The sequence below is a fragment of the Hydractinia symbiolongicarpus genome, chromosome 2 (genome assembly GCF_029227915.1).
Source record: "Hydractinia symbiolongicarpus strain clone_291-10 chromosome 2, HSymV2.1, whole genome shotgun sequence".
NCBI lineage: Eukaryota > Metazoa > Cnidaria > Hydrozoa > Anthoathecata > Hydractiniidae > Hydractinia > Hydractinia symbiolongicarpus.
Window position 1 is genome coordinate 35,908,979 of NC_079876.1, and position 12,046 is coordinate 35,921,024.

The 12,046-nt window shown below is 33.6% G+C and overlaps 1 protein-coding gene across 1 annotated transcript; it reads right to left on the reverse strand.

Moving 5' to 3' along the window:
• Positions 1-845: 845 nt before the first annotated feature.
• On the reverse strand, positions 846-6,677 carry LOC130630742 (uncharacterized). Its single transcript, XM_057444339.1, has 2 exons — positions 6,545-6,677; positions 846-4,520 (listed from the first exon to the last, which is right to left on the reverse strand). The coding sequence occupies exon 2, from the start codon at positions 4,506-4,508 to the stop codon at positions 1,602-1,604; it is 2,907 nt and encodes a 968-aa protein (XP_057300322.1). The 5' UTR covers positions 4,509-4,520; positions 6,545-6,677; the 3' UTR covers positions 846-1,601.
• Positions 6,678-12,046: the final 5,369 nt, after the last annotated feature.

The window sequence follows — 12,046 nt, forward strand, 5'->3', positions numbered from 1 at the left end:
GTTTTGAAGTGGGACATAAGCTTTAAATCTAAGTTTTGGCAATATACAGTACTCACCCTATAATAAATGTTTACGAGGGCAATACCGGAGAATATTGACCGACGTCAAAGTATTGGCCAAGCTTGCGAGGGCAATACGTGACAGAGGTCAATATTGGAAGGTATTGCCCGAAGTAAACAGTTATTATATGGATTATTATCGGGGTACTGCATTTTACGACAAAAAATATAACATTATAAGCAGGATGCAGAAACGATGTCTTTATAGAAACTATTCCCATATGGAACGTACATTCGAACTAAAAATATATTTTTTTAAAATCGAATATCGTGTAAACATTACAGGTTTCATTGTGTAGCTACAACACGGAATTCTTTAAAGGATAAAAGTAAGTTTCACTTCTGTTTCGCGTTTTGTTTACTTTTTTCCGTGTTTATTTACATATAATGCTACCATATTTAAACTTTAAACACGGTTGCTATGGTAGCGGGCAATACCGTTAAATATTGCCCGCTACGACGTAAGTTCTCACCAATTACATTGCGCGATTTTTGAAATCATTATTACAGACGAATTTGTGGATCATTGAAACAATGATCCTTAATTTTTTTTTCACGAAATCGCTTGATAAATGTTTTCATCTTTCATTCTTTCAATGCAAATAATTTATACAGCAAAACAACGACAAAAATAACTCGTCTTTTTCTTGGAAATCGACAAAATTAGATTGCGAAGACGGCGAATTTCGCAACCTTTAATTCCACAATCTCTTCTTCCGCGATATTTTCTTGCGCAATAATTTCTTCCCTTAAGGGAGTTGGAATAGTTACTAGAATAGATGATGCTTAGTAGTGTTCACTTTTACAAAAATACACTAATTTTACACGGAATACTTTGTTAAATCATAAACTTGTCAACTCATGTTTCCACATGAGTTGACAAGTAACAAGCGATATAATTCATATGCAATTTGTTTCGTTCGCCACTAACGATTACCCCTTCATAACACTCCAGAATATTTCGAAATCATTACCATTATACAGAAAAATTGTTTTGTTACCACATTCAACAGTTCATGGAAAGAATAATAATAGTGACTTCATATTTACAATTTGGTTAACAATTCCGTAATTATCTTATTTGTTCAAAATGAAAAAATGCCCCACCAAAATACTAGGGCAGAGGCCAGTTTAGATTTTATTACTTTATTTTATCAGTAAGCCACAAAAAATGGGGGGAATAAAATATGAGAAAATTACCCTTTGCAAATTAGGTGCATTTTTAGACTTTTCTTTTCTTCTGTATTGGTTTCTAGCAAACTTGAAATGTCCCCAAATTTCATTTTTTCGGTATCATCAGCTACATCGTTTTTCTGGCAATCCTTAAGCCAGAACAGAAGTGTCTAAATTTTTAGAAGGTGGGTCAAAATAGGACCAAAAAATTTCTGTCGACACAAACTTTGGCTAACTAATACAGTTTAACAATTCATATGCACCTTCGCTAACACATTGTCTGCCTTAGATTTAATATAATTATCTGTCAAAAATTTAAAAATATAGTGTATTAAAATTATTAACACAGTTCCCAGGTTAAAAAATGCTTTACTTTACAAATAACTTTTTAGTATTGTTTTCCGTTTTATTTGTACTAGGATGGTTGACACCTAGTATTTCCTTTTGTCCCTCATAAACACTATGCAAGATCATAGAAGCTTTGTTTGTGTCGCCTAACTTTGAATAGCAAATCCCAAGATAAAATTCAGTTTCCAACACATTCGGATGTAATATGTGCAGTTCTTTCTTCTGTTTCTCTCTGATAATTATCAATTCATCTCTCGCCATCTGTAACTGCAATTCCTCCATAAGACATCGAGCGAGTTGTACCTTCGACAACAACACGTATGGATGATCTTTTCCGATCATTTCACTCCTTTTCTTAATATTTTTTTCAACAAGTTCCTTTGCACTGTTAAAATCATTTTTATCGATTAAACCAATTACTTTAAAATATTCTGCTGATAAATACTCAGTGTTAAACTCATCGAATTGCTCAAGAAGTTCTTTCAAAACGTCATCTAGAATTTCCAAAGCTTCATCGGTTCTGTTTAGGTGCAACAAACACTTTGCTATACTTCGTTTTGCAATGCAAACTTTCTCAAGTTTTTCATCTGTATACAATTCTAATGCTTTAGTTTGGGCATCTTCGAACATCTTCTTAGACTTTTCATATTCACCCATTTGAAAGAGGCAGTTAGCTTTGCTGTACTGAATTGTGTACAGTCGCCGCGAAGCCTCTTCTCCAAACACAGATAGCAAATCCTCTTCACATTTGTTGAACAAATCCAAAGCTTTTTTAGAGTGTCCTTGTAAAAACGACAGCGTAGCCTTGTGCTCTAAAAAGCTTATTTGCTCTGGCTCTCTTAGTTTTGGAAATGATTTTATTTCACTCATACTTTTTATCTCTCTTTCAGCATGTTTATAGTGTCCACAATCAATCAACGACGACAATTTATTTATTCTCATATTAAGGGTGTAAACATGATTTGCTCCAAGTTGTTTTGTATAGCCTGTTACCAATTTGTCAAATATATCTAACGCTTCTTTTTTTCTACCGACCTTAGTCAGTAAAGTAGCTTTGCAATTTTGGAGGTTAAACAACCTGCTAGATTCACGTCCGGATATTTGACTAAAATTCTCAAACATAGTATTGAAATCAGAGTAGCCAGTGTTGTATTGGCATTTGCTTTCGTACACATCACACATCGGCGCGATCAAATCGTTTCTCAAGATAAAATCAGACACGTACTTTCTGTCTTTAGATGAAGTGTTTCCTTCTTCACATCTTGCACAGAGAGTAATAACATGCGCAACCCATGAGGTGTCTCCTAAGTTGCTTTTGACCCAATCATCTTGAGTGTGTACACATTCGAGTATTAAATCTAGCAACATTCCATAGTACGATTTCGAAGGGAAAAACCAATTGATCACTTTGTCGACGAAGGTCATATTCTGTGCGGTCGTTATGCGGACAACAAGCTGAACTAACGTATGCATTTGTACCGTTCCTTTTTCGTATGTTATTAAAGAATATTCTGATAACACTTTTAATGCAGAATACAGCGTATCTACATCTGAAAAAGATAATTCAAGAAAGGACCTGTTGATGTGCTTACCATCCATATATGACATCAAACTAAGAAGTTTGATAGCATTGTTGTCACCATTGTCATGAAGTTTTTCTCTTGCAAGATCAAACGTTTTGAGACAAGTTTTCGTATAGAGGCCACCTGGTACCTCCTCCTTCAGTATGTGATATTTTCCCTCTTGCAACATCTTATTGTACATGTTGAGAAAGATTCCATGCTTTTTAATGTAACACACGGCTTGGTGTAAAGCCAGGGGGAGATTCCCTAACTCCTTGCAAAGAAATTTGACATCCTCTACACTTGATGCAGGTAAATGTAAAAAAGTTGTAACAAAATCTTGGGCCTCCGCATCTGTAAATGGATGTAAGGGAACAATGGCAAACTGACTCCCCCATTCAGAGCTTTGACTTGTCACTAACATAACCGGTTCATGCGAACTGGGTGGTAGTTTTGGCAGATATTCATTCAATAGTTTCACGTCGTTAGCATCGTCAAAAACAAACAAACATGGTCGATCAGCAAAAAAATCGTACACTCTAGAAGCGATATTCTTCGCATCATGCGCAGTACTAGGTATTAAGTCTATATAATCAGCAACAGATTGAAACGAAGACTCAATATTAGTTCGAGTGTCACTGTTTATCCAAATAACGTTGCCATTGTAGTCATTGCTATATTGAGAACAGTATTTGATGGCCAATTGCGTTTTTCCCACTCCACCATGATTCGAAATGACACATCCTCTTTTGGTAGTATCTAGCAACGCCGAATGAATATTATCTATTTCGTTAACTCTTGCGTGAAACTCTTTAACAGGCATTGGAACTTGGTACCAAACATTGCTACGTTTACCTTTCAAGTCAGCGATTTTTTTATAAGCACTCGAATCCAGTGTTTGGGTTTTTAAAATTTTAATGATATGAGGATCTGCTCCTAATCTCTCCAGTACAGAAGTTAAGTTTGTCCATTCATTTTGAAATTGTGCTGTTGGTATTGCGTAACTATCAGAATGAGCGTATTTGTTTCGGCATTTTTGTATAGACTTTATGTCAGCGAGATCAGCTTGGCTTGGTGTACACTTTGAAGTCCTTAACAAAGCCAATATCAATGTAATGTCGCACTTTTCTATTTTAGTTTCTTTATTTTTCGGAAATAATATTTTCTCTTGCGAATTGTATAACTTTAATTGTGATTTAATTGTTTTAAGCTCTTCATAAAATTGACCAGGATCGTTGACTGTGAAATATTTTGCCAGATAGCGTTGCAATGTTTTGTTACTTACATCCAGTAGGCGCTGAATCCTGAAGAAGTTTTCTTCTTCTATCGTTACTACAGCAGGTACGGTGGAAGAGCTACCTGCCATCAAGATGATTTTCTATAATAACAAATGATAAAACAAATTATAAAACATGGTTGCGCGTATTTTATTCTTATATAGTATAACGGTTTTTACGGTGGCCTATATCTGCTCAGTCTAATATGCATATTTTAGTTTCAAAACAGTCAACGACGCATCAATCATGTCTCTGCACTGCACACTAAGCATTTGCTGTTCTCACTATTTGTAGACCTATTTAGCATTACTTAACCTTTATATGCATATGCTTACAAATTGTACACTAACTATTGGCTACCCCTACAATTTGCGCAATTTCTTCGCATATTGAAAACTTAGCATTCGTCCCTACAATTTGCATAATTAGAATTCGCTGCCTTTGCTAACATAAAAAAATAATTATGATGAAATTTTTTGTTCCTTTTTTAAAATTTATTTTCGGATCTACCGTTAACTAGAATTAGGCTCACAGAAGAAGGTGCTGAATACACTTTCTTGCTTCTTACAAGAAGAAGTAACGTCGACCCATAACCATTCCTTGAGCAAATCTTTATAGAAAAAATAAGCTAAAAACTAAAGCTTCTTAAATACAAAACCACTCGGATTTACATTTTCCTCCCCATGAACCTGGAAGTACAGGTTTCATAAACGTAATGACTCATTAAAAAAAAAGAAGAAAAAGAAAAACAAAAGAAAGAAAGAAAAAGCGGAACAACAGCGAACGTAACAAAGAATATAACATGAATTGTTGTTGAGAATAGGTGAAGAGCATTTGCAAACCGTTCTATCGTTGCAGTGATACCAAGAACTTGTGGCACGATATGTGACGTAAGCCCAGTAATGACCTGCGTTCAATTAAATGATAAATTACTGCTAACAATAAGTAGTTCTGACTAAACATTGTATCTGTATCACTGACGAGAGGTAGTTGTAGAAGAGAGTCACGTAAAGAAACGCATTCAACAACTCTGTTGTTTTGCAACAGATGTTCACCATTTTTTAAAAACCTTTTCAGATGCAGGAATAAGATTTCGCTAATCCTGCTGATTTGCGTTTCTCTAGTACTCTTTTTATGTGCAAAGCATTGCGGACAAAACCACTTGTTTCCATCGTGACTTGTTCTTATTAATGGAACAATAATTTACAACAACAGAGTTCATGAGCAAGCCTGCCGTCGTGCCAGTCTGTATATTATTACGGTCTTGTTGAAGCCAAGAAAAGAAACCATATCAAAAGCAAAAATAATTATCGGTAACTTAAGAATCAGTTTCAAAATTTTTAAGACCTTGGACTTTTCGGGGTTTTTTTTGGTTAAATTAAGATTGGAGATGCTCTTGGTTTTAAAAGGAAAAATAGGACTGCTGTTATTTTAATTTATTCATCAGCAAAATCTGAGAATTAGAGTTCTAAAACTGTTCTTATATAAATACAAATCCGTAGCAGACATTTTTTTCTTTACTTTTTGGGAGACTAAGTTGGGGGATAAAAATGCTTGCTCCTCTGCAGAATTCTCCCACATATTAACTATGAGTAATAAAAAAAATTGAGCGATGGGTGTGCCCCTTATTACCTTCATACCCCGCTCTGTGGACTCCGGCTATAAACCTGAATCGAGCATAGTGAACCTTGTTAACATTTTTGTTGCCTATATCGTTTTGATGAAAAACGCTGCCATTATCACCAAAAATAGCACATTTTGTGACAATGGTAAAAAGGAATATATATAAAGAAAATGTACAGGAAAAGTTTATACGTCTATACGTCTAAACGCAATGGAGAAAAGTAGGAGGTAGCCTGAACGTTTATTTTCAAAACTTAACTTAGTCGTCGCTCCGTCCTATTTTGCGTAAGATCCATCATATTTCTACTTATACGACCGATGTTTTATAACATAGCAAGAGCAGCTTGGACTTCTGTTGTCTTATTTAATATACTTTAACCTCAAACAAAAACAACCTTGTTTGTTTTAAAAAAGACTTAACAATATTTTTCTTAAGAATCGTTAAATATATTTTTCTTTTCTACAGTAAAAAAAAAATTCTGTCGCTAACAAATTAGTTTACCTGATTTCATTTTTGTCGATAAAATAAGTAGTTCTCCATTCAACATCTTTCTTTTCTCATAAACTTTCTCTTTCAACAACATTTCATTATCGACCATTTAAGACAATTTTATTTATTCATAAGCGTGAGGGAATTCCCCTTTCATTATTGTGAGGCAAGGGTAAAGCCCTTGAGTTCATCTTTGACGCGCCAATGATGACATTATTACCAAACACGATAAAATTTATGTGGTCATTCATAAAATATATAAATGGTCTTTTTTTCGAAAATATATGTCCATTTTTAAAATAAAGATAGCTATTGATAAAAATATATATGGTGATTTTTAAAAATAGATACCGTGTTTTCTCTAACAAACGCCGCCCTCTATTAAACGCCGCACTTCTACTGAAGTAGTTGAAATGAACGCCCTCCTCTAATTAACGCCGGCTTATATTAAGACGGCGCATCATGGATGAGGCGTTTTATTAGAAAACTAGTCGATAAAGCCCGTGGTAAAATCCACTGAGGCACGATAAATATGAAAAATAAGCGTCATTCGAATTTTGCTGACATCAGCAATGGCCCGTCTAGACCTTAATATTTTTTTTAAAAATTTGTATACCTGTTGCCTTCATCGTATAGATCTTGAAACGCTGAGCAAGAAAATGTATAGGATCATGTACTTTTGACAAACGGTTGCAGAGATATTAGGGTTTAAAGGTTTTTTGATGACGTCATCAACCCGTCCATTCCGAATCGACTTCGGAAACCCAGGTTTGGAAATATAACCCAAATTGGTCCTAGGTGGTCCCTAGTTACCCACGCGGTGGAAAATCATTGACGTCACCACCTCGTTTTCAAGTTATTTGGCCTCAAAGTTTTAGGTGCACTGTAATGGCTTCATTAATTTAATATAGGATATTGACGTTAAAGTAGTGTTTTTTCATCGCGCCGTAACGTCAGAAAATTTGACATATTAGAGATGCATTTTTCGGCAACATCAAAGGAAAATGAAGAAATCCACTTTGCCTGTCACAGACACACAGACAGACACACTTAGCGTATTATTATATAGACTAGACGATAAGGCCGGTGGAAAAATCCACCTAGGCCAAAGTCCTATGAAAAATAGGTTGCTTTAGATGTTTTTCTGACATCAGCAGTGCATATAAAAATAAATGTCCTTAAAATCTTACAATATCATAATAATATCAAATCGCATTAAATCCTCAAATCTTACGCAAAATAAAAAAAAAACAGCTTGCAAGGTGTAAAATCTAGTTGATAAAGAGTTACAACATCGACACTGACAACATCGACACTCACAACACCAAACTCATAAAACCGACAGTAAGAACACCGACAGTTACATCACCTACAGTCACAACACCAACAGCCACAACACAAATAATAACAATGTCAGAAATAACACATCTCAAATATGTATATACATCCTAAAAGTGATTATGTTGAAAACCCTTAGTATTTTATTCTAAAATGTCAAAAAGGAGGCCTGCAAGAGTTAGCACAAATCAACAAAAATAAACTTTTTACACATTTTATATATTGTCTTTCCCTTAGAAGCTTATACAAAAATACGAAAAAGCTATAGTTTGGAAAACATCAAATTTAAATCTAGAAAAATCAGTCATTTCGGTTATACACCATCCTTGTGGCGCCGTAGATTAGTGGTTATAGCTCTCGTACTCTGTGTGGGAGACCGGGGGTTCGATTCCTCTTGACGGCGATTCAACATGGGCGAGTGAATGTTACCATAGCCCTGGGTTAACCCAAGCCATGTGAGGGAAATTGGGAAGATGGCACACTGTGTGGGCCGTTGGATGTTGCCGGGAGTTGTCTAGTAGAGCGCGGGCTCTAATTGGGTCTGCGTAGCTCAAAATGAGCATTAAATACTCTAGGACTCTCCATCTACGCCATGGCCCCTCCTGGAGATAATAGACAGGGTATATCCCTCGATATTTGTGAGGATAGCCATGTAAAATATGCACATCTATCTATCTATCTATCTCACCACAAAAATTTACACAAAATGTAAAAATCAACCAGTTAAGAACACAAAATTTTTCACTTTTGGTTCTGTACTGCCCTTTACCAGCAATTTTAAACCTAAATGTCAAAAAATCAATAAGCAAAGAATAAACTTGAATCAAAAAAGATCATTATGTATAGAGCTTGAAACAATAATCAAAATAATGTATAGAATCAAGTACAATAGCAACAAATAATAAAGTCAGAAATAACACATCTCTACTTTGTGAAAAACCTTTAATTATTCAATCAAAGTGTCAAAAAACATAAAATTTATATCTGGAAAATCATTTCTTCGATTACATACTATCCTGTTCCCAAAAAATATACACAAATTGTAAAAATGAACAGGTTAAGAATACAAAAATTTTTTCCTGAGTACGACGATCTGTAGTGACCTTTACCAAATATTTTAAACGTGAATGTCAAAAATAAATAAGGAGTAAATTTGAATCAACAAAGATATTATTTTTGGAAAACAGAGTGTATATACGGTCTGTCCTCACAAAAGTTTACACAAAATGTAAAACAGATTTGTTTTTGAGGAGCACATCCAAATCAACAAAAATCAGTCCATTTTTAGCATGTCCTATATTGCCATTGCCCATAAATCTTCCACAAAAAGGTTATGAAACACATCAAATCATAGAAAAATCAGGCATTTCATATAATATTAAAAACAAAAAAGTTTTCATTATCACCAAACACAGTTATTATTACAATTTTAAAATTCTTAACAAAAACGTTAACAAAAACGTGAATTTGTTCTTTCAGTATATTGCATGTGGTCTTTTTCCCACAAAAGTTTACACAAAATTTTAAAAAGCAGCAGTTTGCAACATAAACAAAAACACAAACAACCATACCATCCTCTCATAAATTAAAATAAAGTCATAACCCCACGTAAAATTGCCAATCAAATGTCTACAACCCCCTGTAAAAATAACCTGGAATTTTACATGTAGGCTGACGAAAGTTTAACAGGATGTCAGAAACAAAACAATAAAAAATAACTTAACACACATGCTTTAAATTCTGAAAAAAATTGCTTGGGTCCCCTTGTAAAGTTTACAGGAAATGTGAAAATAATTATACTCCTAGAAAAATACATCCTACTATCCTGTCCAAAGTTAAAGTCTTTGAAAGATTTTGAAAGTTTAAAATAGGTAAACTAAGTTAGCTAGCTATACATATTAAAAAAAAGGAATAACAACATAATTCATAGGTTAGAGCTAGCCATGGGATGGGAGAGCAGGACTTGGAGAGGCTAAATTAGCTAGCTAACAGTAGCTAAGACCCCCAGTTAAATATATCTAAACTGGGAACACTTAGCTAAAACTAAAGCTAGCTATTTATGCTTAGTAAAACACACATAAAAAGAAACAATAGTAATGTAAAAATAATAACATTACAATAAGCAGTAAGTTCAACAAACCAAAGTTGTCCGTTTGTTAGTTAGCTAACAGCTTTATGCAGCATTTTGAATTTTAGGACAAACACATTAGTTATGCGCCAGGGGATACATTAATTATGCAACAAAAACATAAACAAATATGGTGGCTAGGTTTTTTTTAAAAAAAGCGGTAAAATATAAAACTTCAAGAATTTGAGGCTTTTCTTGGAAAATGCGAGTCTGCTTGTTCCAGTGACATAAAAACTAAACGTCTGAATACATCAAAGTTCTTACTATTATTGATTTTAAATCCACTTCAAACTCCAGCTTTTATTTTCTAATTCTAACTTTACTACTTTACTTCTAGCTCTAGAGGGACCGTTCTTTTGTTGTTGTTTTTTTTCGGTGTCAAGGGACACCATTTTTGTAAAGAAAGCCGTTAAATTTATTTCAGCAAATCAAGTTGCTCCATTTTGATTACGTGATGTAAACAAAGTAAACCCGCCAGCAAAATGGACATAATTTTTTCGGTGACTTTAAAGGAAATTTCGGCAACATCAAAGGAAAATGACGATATCAACTTTGCCTGTCACAGACAGACGGACACACTTAGCGTATTATTATATAGACTAGTCGATTAACTCCGTGGAAAAATCCACTTAGGCAGAAAAACAATTGAAAAGTTCTGTCATTTGAATTTAGATGACATCAGCAAATATTTCAGTATATTGAATATGCCTTTTACTAAAAAAAATAATCTGAAAATGCATAAAAAGAAAGTATATAAGTCATAATTTAACATAAAAGTTCTTAAAATCTAACACAAAATATCAAATGTCAAATTGCATGAAATCCTCCCAACAAAACTTCAGACAATATATGAAAAACAATGGCATGCAAGGTGTAAAATATAGTTAGTAGAAAGTTACAACATTGACAGTCACAACCCAGACAGTTACGACAACAATAATAATAATGTCAGAAATAACACATATCTCAAATATGTATACATCTTATTATGTGATTCTGTTGAAAACCTTTAATATTTTAATCTGAAGTGTCGAAAAGTAAGGCTTGCAACAGTAAGCACAGATCTATGAAATAAGTTCTTTACGCATTTTAAACATTGTCTTTTCCCTAAATGCTTATACAACAATGCAACCTGAACAATATCAAAAAGCCAAACTTAAACAAACACCTAAAAACAAAAAGTTCAACTTAAAAATCATTTATTCGGTTGCATACCATCCTCTCCCGCAAAAATATGCACAAAATGTAAAAATTAACCAGTAAACAAAACAATTTTTTGTCTAATGATCTGTACTGACTTTACCAAACATTTTAACCTGAAATGTCGAAAAAGCAATGAGCAAGGAGTAAATTTTAAATCAACAAAAATCATTATTTTGAAAACATTGTATATATATATGGCCCTTCCTCAAAAAAGTTTACAATAAATGTAGAACACAAAGGTTTATGAGGAGCAAATCAAAATATGAACAAAAATCAGTTCAATTGGCATGTTCTATATTGTCTTCAGCCATAAAATCTTCCACAAAATTGATATGAAACCCACCAAATTCAACTCAGAAAAAGCAGTCATTTAAGTGCATACAAAAATACAACTTGTAGAATATCAAATTATTATTTTTAGTATATATAATTGCATATGGTCCTCCCTCACAACAGTTAAATTTTTGCACTAAATTTGCAACACAAAATACAAATTCTAAATAATTCCTATGGTTTTCCTCAAAAGTTTAATCAAAATATAAAAGATGAGAGGTGAACGACAAAATCAAAGTTTGCAGAATTTAATTATTTTGCTTTATAACAATATTTCAATCCAAAATGTGAAAAAGAAAAACAGTTTGCAACAAAATCAGTTATTCTGATGATATTGCATACACTTTTTCTCCACAAAAGTGTAAAAAAAGAATGGTTGTAGGAAATACTTCTGATTCAACAAAAATCAGTATTTGCATCTTGTACTCATTAAATATTACCCAAAATTTCAAAAAACTGTGATTTGGAACGCATTAAATTTATAAATAGAGAGGGATCAGTCATTTCGGTAT